The sequence below is a fragment of the Hemiscyllium ocellatum genome, chromosome 46 (assembly GCF_020745735.1).
Source record: "Hemiscyllium ocellatum isolate sHemOce1 chromosome 46, sHemOce1.pat.X.cur, whole genome shotgun sequence".
Classification (NCBI taxonomy): Eukaryota; Metazoa; Chordata; class Chondrichthyes; order Orectolobiformes; family Hemiscylliidae; genus Hemiscyllium; species Hemiscyllium ocellatum.
The window spans coordinates 5,092,201-5,104,658 of record NC_083446.1 but is presented as its reverse complement, the minus strand read 5'-3'; the positions used below and the strand labels follow the sequence as shown (position 1 = coordinate 5,104,658).

The window sequence follows — 12,458 nt, the reverse complement described above, 5'->3', positions numbered from 1 at the left end:
TTCCCTATCTCTGTAACCCCCTCCAGCCCACACACCCCCTCCCTATCTCTGTCACCCCCTCCATCTCCTACACCCCCTCCCTATCTCTGTAACCCCCTCCAGCCCCTACACCCCCCTCCCTATCTCTGTAACCCCCTCCAGCCCCTACACCCCCTCCCTATCTCTGTAATCCCCTCCAGCCCCTACACCCCCTCCCTATCTCTGTAACCCCCTCCAGCCCCTACACCCCCTCCCTATCTCTGTAACCCCCTCCAGCTCCTACACCCCCTCCCTATCTCTGTAACCCCCTCCAGCCACTACACCTCCTCCCTATCTCTGTCACCCCCTCCAGCCCCTACACCCCCTCCCTATCTCTGTCACCCCCTCCAGCCCCTACACCCCCTCCCTATCTCTGTAACCCCCTCCAGTTCCTATGGTACATCTCTATGACTCTATGACCCTTTGAGATCTCTGTGCTCCTCTAATTCTGGGTTTATCATCACCTCCTGTTCTGAAGCTGTGGAAACTGATGGAGAAATTAGTGAGATTCTTTAATGCAGAATCCCAGATATAGCATTCATCAACAGTGAACCAACCTGGCGATATATATAAGATTGTGAGGTACTTGAATAGGGTGGACATGAAGGCACATTTTCCCATTAGTCAATATGTCAATAAGTGGCTCACCACCACTTTCTCAAGGACAACTAGGGACAGGCAATAAACGCTTGCCAGACAGCGATGTCCACATCCCACAAACGAATATTTTTTAAAAAACAGGAATAGATTGAAGCTCAGAGGAAGGAGGACGAGAGGAGAGTTGAGGAGAGCTTTATTCACTCAGCCAGTAGGTCGGCCATTTTGGATTGAGAAGTGGAGGAATTTCTTCAAGAGAGTGCTGTATCATCGAAATTCTCTCCCTCAGCGGGCCGTGAAGGCTCAGTCATTGTGAATGTCTGACACAGTGATCACAGGTTTCTCAATGTTGAAGATATCGAGGAACAGTGCAGGAAAACAGGTGAGGTAGGTCAGCTATGGTCAAGTGAATTGAGGGGGTCGAATGGCCTTCCCTTGCTCTTACTTCCAGTGCAGCCCAAGGCCTTTTAGGTTCATTCCGGCTGCGTGGAATTCCTGATTCCTGCAGGCAGTTTTGCTTCCATTCGGAAGCTCACCTCAGCCATCCTTCTCACCCTGACGAGGATTCCCGTGACTCCTCATGCCAAACAAACCAAAAAATATAAAAACTCACTTGCTGGAGAGCACATTTGCTGTTTTCACTGAGTGATGCTGCACGGAACAGAGAGAGAGAGAGAGAGAGAGAGAGAGAGAGAGCTGCAAATTGGTTGTTTTTTTTTATCTGGGGTTCAACAGCAGACCCGATCCAATCATAACATTCCTCAGCAAATGAGTTCGGCCTTTATCAGGAACAAGCAGAGTTATTACACAGTGTGTAAACACAGTGATTTTTACATTTTGCAGCTCCCTGCTCAGCCAACTGATTAAGAGATGCATTCGGACCGAGCCTGCAGTAACCATGCCACAAGTGCAGGAGCTGAGCTGGCATCCTGCGTGGCGAGAGTGCGCCAACCGAGGGCTGCCTGGAGTCTGCATCGCTCTGGCGCCAGCCATTTACTGGGCACCTGGCCCTGACAGGGCACGAAGCATCACAGCATGATGTGCATCTTTAAAAATCGTAGGGCGTGCCGTAGGGCATGCACATCACCAGTGAAGGTAACATTGGGTGTCCACGTCGGGAGCTGGCCTTTGAACTGAACGACTTGCCAGCTTCATTTCAGGAGGTGGTTATACTCATTGCTGCCCATCTGGAGTCAAAACATGATCCTAGAGGATGGCAGTTATTACGCTGAGAGGACACTGGTGAACCAGAAAGGCTTCTATTACAATCGGCAGCAGTTAGCACGCTGTGACTGGACCATCTTTTAAAAATTCCAGACTCTAATTTTGGTCAGTTTGAATTTGACCATCAGCAGGGTGGGATTTGATCTGATGCCTTCTGAATATTAGCCTCAGACCCTGCACTGGGACACCAGTGACATTACAAGTCCACCACCACCACCACCTCCCTTTGTGAACAGTTCTCTGTGCTGCATTCTCATTGTAAAGGGTTACAGCGACTCTAGGGACATGAACGGGGAGAACTGGAGAATCTCAGCAGCCCTGGCAGCATCTGTGGAGAGAGACACATCCAATGTTGTGAGTCCAGTGATTCTTCTCCGGATCTTCGAAGATGCCTCATGTTGGATTCACAATGTGGACTGTTCACAGATGCTGCCACATCTGCTGAGTTTGACCAGCTCTCCCTGCTTTTATGACATCTGTATCTCCAAAGTTTTGTTAAATATAGAAACACTTAAGCATCTGCTGTGGATCTGCACACTGCTCACTTGTGTCTGAACGGGAAAGTTCCAGATTCAAGTCCCACTCCAGGGCTTGAGCTCGAAAACTGAAGCAGACAGGGCCAGAGTCAGACCAGAGAGGGTGCTGCACATTTGGAGGGTCAGTACTGAAGGAGTGCCACACCGCTCCAGAGTCAGTGCTGATAGAGTGCCACACTGTTGGAGGGTCGGTGCTGAGAGAGAGTGCCGCACTGTCGGAGGGTTGGTGCTGAGAGAGTGCCGCACTGTCGGAGGGTCGGTGCTGAGGGAGCGCCGCACTATCAGAGGGTCAGTGCAGAGGGAGCGCCGCACTACCGTAGGGTCAGCTTTGGGGAAGCGCCGCACTATCGGAGGGTCAGCTCTGGGGGAGCATCGCACTGTCAGAGAGTCTGTGCTGAGAGAGTGCTGCACTGTCGGAGGCTCAGAGCTGAAGGAGCGCTGCACTGTCAGCGGGTCAGCTCTGAGGGAGCGCCGCACTGTCGGAAGGTCAGAGCTGAGGGAGCGCTGCACTGTTGGAGGGTCAGTGCTGAGGGAGTGCCGCACTGTCAGAGGATCAGTGCTGAGGGTGCCTGGCACTGTCGGAAGGTCAGTGCTGAGGGAGTGTCACACTGTCGGATGGTCAGTGCTGAGGGAGTACAGCACTGTCAGAGGGTCAGTGCTGAGGGAGTGCCGCACTGTCGGAGGGTCAGTGCTGAGGGAGCGCCGCACTGTCGGAGGGTCAGTGCTGAGGGAGCGCCGCACTGTCGGAAGGTCAGTGCTGAGGGAGCGCCGCACTGTCGGATGGTCAGTGCTGAGGGAGTACAACACTGTCGGAGAGTCAGAAATGGAACAGGCTGTGGGACACAGGCAGCTGAAGACTGAGCTGAGCAGTGTCTCGATAAATTGGGAATGGAGTTTGTTTGGGTTGAAAACCCCTGGAGGAGACAGGAGCTTGGGACAATATACACCTTTACTTCAATGTTGCAGCCTGGCGCTATGGAGAAGGATGGAGGAGACTTCCATAGAGACACAGAAATCTTCAGCTTGGAAACAGCAGGACCCTTTAGCCCAAATTGTCCACGTTTTCACAATTAATCTAGTCCCACTTGCCTGCTTTGGTCCATACCTACCCCATCCACGTAGCTGTCCAAATGGTTCTTCAACAACAGAATTGTACTGACTTCCACCACTATCTCTGGCAGACTCACCACCCTCTGTAGGAAAAGGGTGATGCTCAGGTCCCTTTTAAATGTTTCCCCTCTCTCCTTAAACCTTTGCCCTCTAGCTTTAGACTCCCCCACCCTGGGGAAAGCTGTTGCCAACTACCTTATCAGTGCCTCTCACGACTGTGTAGGCCTCTATAAAGGTCACCCTTCAGTCTCTTATGTTCCAGGGAAGAAGACCCAGTCTATCAGCTTCTCCTTACAACTCAACCCTGCCAGTCCAGGCAGCATCCTGGTGAATCTTTTCTGCATTCTTTCTAGTTTAATAACATCCTATCTACACTAGGACAATGACAAGTGCATGCAATATTCTAAATGTGCTGTTACCAATCTCTTGTACAGTTGCAACAAGATGTCCCACTCCTATCCTCAATGAAGGTAAGAGTGCGAAATGCCTTCTTTACCATCCTGTCTACCTGTGATGCCACTTTCAAGGAGCTGTGAAACTGTACCACTGGATCTCCTTGTCCTATAACACTCCCCAAGGCCTTACCATTCACTGTGGTAGTCCTACACTGTAAGTAAATGCTTTCCAATACTTGGCTGAGCAGAAATCTCTCTCCTGCACTTCTTGCCTGACACCATTGTGATGTGGGAGGGAGTTACAAGTTGACACTCCCATTTGCCTGGCTGCAATCTGAGTGCACCTCCCTTGGTCAAGCCCAGGAGTGGGAATCGAACCTGCAGGTCGGAGACTGGGAGCCAAGCTGTGTGCTACTCAACCTCCATCAACATGAACAATCCAACTGGGAGACCCCTCTTTAACCACAGGGTGGGGGGTGAATATGGAACGGGCCCCCTTGGGGAGTGGAGGAGGAGATGGGGAGATGTGGGGCAGTGGATAATTGGTGAAGGGCGATGGGTAAAGGTTGGGAGGAGTTTCGTGTGGAGCTGAAAGACCAGTACAGGGCAGATGGGCTGAATGGCCTGCTTGCGTTCTATGGACTCTTGACATGGAGACTGGGTGAGTTCCTGATCCTTCAATACGCACTGCCCTGGGGAGTGCGCGTGCTAACAAACCATTGGGGAAGGAGTTTTTAAAAATAATTATTCACTGGAAATGAAGGCTTATTTTCCAAAAACGCGCAGAAGAGTCAAGTCATTGTGGAGCCATCTGCTGGCCTAATGACAGTAGTAGCAAGCAGCGGGTTACAATACAGATCGACCACGCAGAGTCCTGGAGAAATTCAGCAGGCTCCGGCAGCACTGGTGGAGAGAGAACCAGTGTTCATGTTTGGAGTCCAGTGATCCCTCTTCGAAGCAGTGTGTGTTTGCAGAGCCAGTTTGCAGGCCGTGCCCGGATTAAATGCTGAAACATTGACGTTCCCGTGGTTATGCAGTAACAGGATACACCAACTCAGGCTGACCTCCCTTGGTCGTGTCAAAGGGGTCAGGAACCACAAACCTATTGGACCCTGGAAGCACAGAGCATTCTCTCCACTGTCAGGTCTGACATAGGGATGGTCACTGATGGTCTGCACAATGGTCGGCATCATTCCTGACCCCTCAAACATTGAACCAACCTATGCCTATGTGCAGCTGGACCTGGCTTGATGTACAGCAAGTGACATTTGTACAATGTTAGCACTAGGCAACGGCCATCTCCAACAAGATCGAAGCTAACCATCAACCCTTGACATTCAATGTCATTACCATCACTTCGGGGGGGTTACCATTGATCAGAAACTGAACTAGACTTGCCATATACACACACTGATTGCCAGCACAAGCCCTGAGCAGCTGGGAATCCTGCAGTGAGTAATTCCCTCCTGACTCCCCAAAGCCTGTCCACCACCTACAAGCCAGGAGTGTGATGGAAAATTCCCCACTTGCCCTGGATAGGTGCAGCTCCAAAAACACTCAAGAAGCTTGACACCATCCAGGACAAAGCAGCCCGCGTAATTGGCATCACACCCAAAAGCATCCACTCCCTTCACCACCGACGCTCAGTAGCACTAGCTATACCATCCACAAGATGCACTGCAGCAACTCACACAGGGTTCTTCCACAGTGCCTTCCAAACCCGTGACCTCGAATATCGAGAAGAACGAGGGCAACAGATACAGGGAACACCAAACCCTGCCAGTTCCTGTCAGAGTCATTCACCATCCTCACCGGGAAATATATCGCCGTTCCTTCAGTGTTATTGGGTCAAAACCTTGGAATTCCCTCCCTAACAGCACGGTGTGGGGGTCCCTACACCTCAAGAAATTCAAAAAGGCAGTTGCTCACCACCTTCATAATCTGAAGGGCCACAATATGATTTCGCCTTCCTTGGTCGGCAAGCCCGGGAGTGGGAGGATGGCAGCTAGAGCTGAGTTTAGGAGGAAAATCCAAGCGTGTCGGGAATTGGGCTGCAGATTCAGAGAGTCCGTCTTTTTTTTATTGTCACATATATGTAGAGAGATACAGTGAAAACTGTCTGGAGACCACAATCCGTTTTGAGGTATGTGAAATAAAAACAAAGAGTTTACCTGGAATCGCTGGAGACCAATAACAATGACACAAAGGTTATGGTTAAAAATACAGACCACAAGCAGGTGGGGGTCATTTTAAAACAGAGGAATTCTTTGAGCAAGCCTCAATTGATGCTCTGGTGATTATGGGGAAAGGGAAATAGATGTAGACTGAGAAGTGATTTTGGAGGAAATTCAAGATGGTCACAGTCACAAAGCGGGATAAACGAGAGAAAAGTTTAGAGAGACATGAAAGGAGGAGGTGGTGATGGCATACTATACATGTGGTTCCCTCAGGGGCAAGGGGCCACTGAGAGATTACCACATACAGTGGGCTGACCCTCCGACAGTGCGGCACTCCCTCGACACTGACCTTCCGACACTATGGCACTCCCTCAGCACTGACCCTCCGACAGTGTCCACTCTTTCAGAGCTGACCCACCAACAGTGCGACGCTCCCTCAGCACTGACCCTCCGACAGTGCGGCACTCCTTCAGCACTGACCCTCCGACAGTGCGGCGCTCCCTCAGCACTGACCCTCTGACAGTGCGGCGCTCCCTCAGCACTGACCCTCCGACAGTGCCCACTCCCTCAGCACTGACCCTCTGACAGAGACCACTCCCTCAGCACTGACCCTCCGACAGTGCCCACTCCCTCAGCACTGACCCCCCGACAGTGCGGCGCTCCCTCAGCACTGACCCTCCGACAGTGCCCACTTCCTCAGCACTGACCCTTCAACAGTGCGGCGCTCCCTCAGCACTGACCCTCCGACAGTGCGGCGCTCCCTCAGCACTGACCCTCCGACAGTGCGGCGCTCCCTCAGCACTGACCCTCCGACAGTGCCCACTCCCTCAGCACTGACCCTCCGACAGTGCGGCGCTCCCTCAGCACTGACCCTCCGACAGTGCGGCGCTCCCTCAGCACTGACCCTCCGACAGTGCCCACTCCCTCAGCACTGACCCTCCGACAGTGCGGTGCTCCCTCAGCACTGACCCTCCGACAGTGCGGCGCTCCCTCAGCACTGACCTTCCGACAGTGACCACTCCTTCAGTGCTGACCCACCAACAGTGCGGCGCTCCCTCAGCATTGACCCTCCGACAATGCGGCACTCCTTCAGCACTGACCCTCCGACAGTGCAGCACTCCTTCAGCACTGCGGTGGCACTCCTGTGTCAGGGTGTATTAGTACCTGAATCACATGCAGGTGTTGACATGCAGATACAGCGAGTGACTGGGAAGGCAAATGGAATGATGACCTTATTGAAAGGGGAATGGAATGGCTGGGTAGGGTGGACCTGCTGAATCAGTAAGGTCACGCCTAGAGCACAGTCTGCAGTTTTGGTCTCCTTGACAGAGGAAGGATACCATGGTAACTGAAGCAGGTCAGAGACGGGCAATTCTGCAGTTAGCAAATCCCACTGCTAACAACGCCCCCCCCACCTCACCTTCCAGGCCTGTAGCTTGCCTCCCTCCCCCCCCACCAGGCCTGTAGCTCTCTCCTTCCATCTCCCCCCCCCAAGCTGACCTGTTATACATGCTACATATCATCACTGCTCATGGCAAACAACAAGGCCATGTCCACACCGTGATTGGGTGACAGCCTTACCCAATCAGCGCCAACCTTGAATTTAAATCCAATTTTGGTGGTGAACTGCTTCCTGTAGCATTTTCTACCAATCACATGTCAACCAATCAACAGCCTTTTCCCACGCAGTATAAATTGCTGAGCCCTTTGTGATGTGGCATTCTTGTGATTCGGTCCTGATGAGTTAACGAGGGAATGATAGAGACAAAGTGCCTTCTTTTTTTCAGCAGTGCTGGAATTCTGCACCACCAAGTGACAATTTGATGCACCCTCCCATGAGGTACAGGGACCATGCAGTCAGAGAGGAACCCAGGAAGTTGCTTGCACGGTTCTGACTCCAGGTTGGAGGGATGTCACCTTTTGCCATTGCCATCAGTGGCCTGTAAAAGTCACGTGGTGTGCGCCAGACAAATTTAAACAACCAGTGCCTACCTTCTTCGACTGGTCAAGGAAGGCCTGCTTGATCTGCTTAAGAGTCGCGTCAGGTTTGATGCCAAGGACGGTGTAATAATCCTCGCTACTGGACCTGGCCAAGAGAGAAAACACAAAAGCACAATGTTTATCCCCATGGGTTGTTGTAATGCAATTCTACAAGGGTTGGACAATGATCTGGGCATTTCAATAGGACCACACGGCCAGGGCCTTAGACACAGAAAGTACAGTCCTCTGCCCAACTACCATCAATATATAGAGTCATTGAGATATACAGCATGGAAACAGACCCTTCAGATCAACTTGTCCATGCCAACCCAGATATCCAAAATTAATCTAGCCCCATTTAGATTAGATTAGATTTACAGTGTGGAAACAGGCCCTTCGGCAACAAATCCACACCGACCCGCCGAAGCGCAACCCACCCATACCCCTACATTTACCCCTTACCTAACACTATGGGCAATTTAGCATGGCCAATTCACCTGACCCGCACATCTTTGGACTGTGGGAGGAAACCGGAGCACCCGGAGGAAACCCACGCAGACACGGGGAGAACGTGCAAACTCCACACAGTCTGTCGCCTGAGTCGGGAATTGAACCCGGGTCTCAGGCGCTGTGAGGCAGCAGTGCTAACCACTGTGCCACCGCGCCGCCCTATTTGCCAGCATTCGGCCCATATCCCTCTCAACTCTTCCTGTTCATGTCCCCATCCAGATGCCTTTTAAATGTTGTCATTGTACCAGCCTCCACCACTTCCTCTGGCAGCTCACTCCATACACGCACCACCCTCTGCGTGAAAAAGTTGCCCCTTTTTAACTCTTTCCCCTCTCACCTTAAACATATGCTCTCTAGATTTGGACTCCCATACCCTAGGAAAAAGATCTTGACTATTTGCCCTATCTGTGTCCCTCATGATTTTATAAACCTCTATAAGGTTTCCCTTCAGCCTCCGCGCTCCAGAGAAAACAGTCTCAGCCTATTTAGCCTCTCTCTAAAGCTCAAATCCTCCAAACCCTGGCAAGATCGTTGTAAATCGTTTCTACACCTTGTCAAGTTTAACAACATCCTACCTTGAGGAGGGAATCCAGAACTGAACACAGTACTCCAAAAGTGGCCTCAGCAATTTCCTGTACAGTTGCAGTATGAAATCCTAACTCCTATCCACCAAGGCACTGATCAATACAGGCAAATGTACCAAATGTTTTCTTCACTACCCTGTCTACTAGCAATTGTGCTTTTAAGGAACGATGAAACTGCACCCCAATCTCATACGGTAAGTCTTCTCCTGAACATGGCTAAGAATCAGTCGGTGTTCCTCAGGGACCGAAAAGGGCGAAGAAAGGTCAGGTAGCTCTTCACCATCTTAAAAGGCCAGCTCGAGAACAATTTGGCTAATTTGGGAATGAGTGGTGATGTGACCGGACTAGTAATCCAGAGAAACAAGCTAATATAGGGAGGGGTGTAGAAGCTGGAGGTTATCGAGCTAGGGAGGGGTGTAGGGCTGGAGGAGGATATAGAGATAGGAGGTGGTTACAGAGATAGGGAGGAGTGTAAGGGATGGAGGGAGTGGCAGAAACAGAGAGGGGTATTGGGTTAGAGGAGGTTGCAGAAATAGGGAGTGGTGTAGGGATTGGAGGAGGTTACAGGAATAGGGAGAGGTGTAGGAACTGGAGGAGGTTACAGGGATAGGGAGAGGTGTAGGAACTGGAGGAGGTTACAGGGATAGGGAGAGGTGTAGGGATTGGAGGAGGTTACAGGAATAGGGAGAGGTGTAGGAACTGGAGGAGGTTACAGGGATAGGGAGAGGTGTAGGAACTGGAGGAGGTTACAGGGATAGGGAGAGGTGTAGGAATTGGAGGAGGTTACAGGGATAGGGAGAGGTGTAGGGATTGGAGGAGGTTACAGGGATAGGGAGAGGTGTAGGAACTGGAGGAGGTTACAGGAATAGGGAGAGGTGTAGGGATTGGAGAAGGTTACAGGAATAGGGAGAGGTGTAGGAACTGGAGGAGGTTACAGGGATAGGGAGAGGTGTAGGGATTGGAGGAGGTTACAGGGATAGGGAGAGGTGTGGGAACTGGAGGAGGTTACAGGGATAGGGAGAGGTGTAGGAACTGGAGGAGGTTACAGGAATAGGGAGAGGTGTAGGAACTGGAGGAGGTTACAGGAATAGGGAGAGGTGTGGGAACTGGAGGAGGTTACAGGGATAGGGAGAGGTGTAGGAACTGGAGGAGGTTACAGGGATAGGGAGAGGTGTAGGAACTGGAGGAGGTTACAGGGATAGGGAGTGGTGTATGAACTGGAGGAGGTTACAGGGATAGGGAGAGGTGTGGGAACTGGAGGAGGTTACAGGGATAGGGAGTGGTGTAGGGATTGGAGGAGGTTACAGGGATAGGGAGAGGTGTAGGAACTGGAGGAGGTTACAGGGATAGGGAGAGGTGTATGAACTGGAGGAGGTTACAGGGATAGGGAGAGGTGTATGAACTGGAGGAGGTTACAGGGATAGGGAGAGGTGTGGGAACTGGAGGAGGTTACAGGGATAGGGAGTGGTGTAGGGATTGGAGGAGGTTACAGGGATAGGGAGAGGTGTGGGAACTGGAGGAGGTTACAGGGATAGGGAGAGGTGTAGGAACTGGAGGAGGTTACAGGAATAGGGAGAGGTGTAGGAACTGGAGGAGGTTACAGGGATAGGGAGAGGTGTAGGGATTGGAGGAGGTTACAGGAATAGGGAGAGGTGTGGGAACTGGAGGAGGTTACAGGGATAGGGAGAGGTGTGGGAACTGGAGGAGGTTACAGGGATAGGGAGAGGTGTAGGGATTGGAGGAGGTTACAGGGATAGGGAGAGGTGTGGGAACTGGAGGAGGTTACAGGGATAGGGAGAGGTGTGGGAACTGGAGGAGGTTACAGGGATAGGGAGAGGTGTAGGGATTGGAGGAGGTTACAGGGATAGGGAGAGGTGTATGAACTGGAGGAGGTTACAGGGATAGGGAGAGGTGTGGGAACTGGAGGAGGTTACAGGGATAGGGAGAGGTGTAGGAACTGGAGGAGGTTACAGGGATAGGGAGAGGTGTAGGAACTGGAGGAGGTTACAGGGATAGGGAGAGGTGTGGGAACTGGAGGAGGTTACAGGGATAGGGAGAGGTGTAGGAACTGGAGGAGGTTACAGGGATAGGGAGAGGTGTAGGGATTGGAGGAGGTTACAGGGATAGGGAGAGGTGTAGGAACTGGAGGAGGTTACAGGGATAGGGAGAGGTGTAGGGATTGGAGGAGGTTACAGGAATAGGGAGAGGTGTAGGGATTGGAGAAGGTTACAGGAATAGGGAGAGGTGTAGGAACTGGAGGAGGTTACAGGGATAGGGAGAGGTGTGGGAACTGGAGGAGGTTACAGGGATAGGGAGAGGTGTAGGAACTGGAGGAGGTTACAGGAATAGGGAGAGGTGTAGGAACTGGAGGAGGTTACAGGAATAGGGAGAGGTGTAGGAACTGGAGGAGGTTACAGGGATAGGGAGAGGTGTAGGGATTGGAGGAGGTTACAGGGATAGGGAGAGGTGTAGGAACTGGAGGAGGTTACAGGGATAGGGAGAGGTGTATGAACTGGAGGAGGTTACAGGGATAGGGAGAGGTGTAGGAACTGGAGGAGGTTACAGGGATAGGGAGAGGTGTGGGAACTGGAGGAGGTTACAGGAATAGGGAGAGGTGTAGGAACTGGAGGAGGTTACAGGGATAGGGAGAGGTGTAGGAACTGGAGGAGGTTACAGGAATAGGGAGAGGTGTGGGAACTGGAGGAGGTTACAGGGATAGGGAGAGGTGTAGGGATTGGAGGAGGTTACAGGGATAGGGAGAGGTGTAGGAACTGGAGGAGGTTACAGGGATAGGGAGAGGTGTGGGAACTGGAGGAGGTTACAGGAATAGGGAGAGGTGTAGGAACTGGAGGAGGTTACAGGAATAGGGAGAGGTGTAGGAACTGGAGGAGGTTACAGGGATAGGGAGAGGTGTAGGAACTGGAGGAGGTTACAGGGATAGGGAGAGGTGTAGGAACTGGAGGAGGTTACAGGGATAGGGAGAGGTGTAGGAACTGGAGGAGGTTACAGGGATAGGGAGTGGCTTAGGGGCTGTGTCCTGATCCATACAAATCCTTGTCATGACACTGGAGAGGATACAGATGTTTCCAAGGATGGTGTCTAAACTGAGAACATTAGCACTGAGGAGAGACCATACACTGTACGGTAAGAACAGAAAGTGCTGGAGAAACTCAGGAGGCCTGGCAGCATTTGCAGAGAGAAAGAAAAAGAGAGCAGCTATGTTTTCACAAAGTTACACAATTGTTAGGAGACAGAGGGAGGCCATTCAGTTCATCGTGGGTGTACCATCTCTTCAAATGAGCATTGTTACCTCGTGCTAATCTCTTG

At 51.7% G+C, this 12,458-nt stretch overlaps 1 protein-coding gene across 1 annotated transcript in view; it reads right to left on the bottom strand.

Annotated features, from left to right (window-relative positions):
- Window positions 1-12,458, bottom strand: part of dnajc4 (DnaJ (Hsp40) homolog, subfamily C, member 4) — a 107,595-nt gene that overhangs the window by 70,590 nt on the left and 24,547 nt on the right. The window contains exon 4 of the mRNA XM_060855509.1: window positions 8,050-8,143. Coding sequence (XP_060711492.1) covers window positions 8,050-8,143 — 94 coding nt within the window. The remainder of the gene's footprint in view (window positions 1-8,049; window positions 8,144-12,458) is intronic.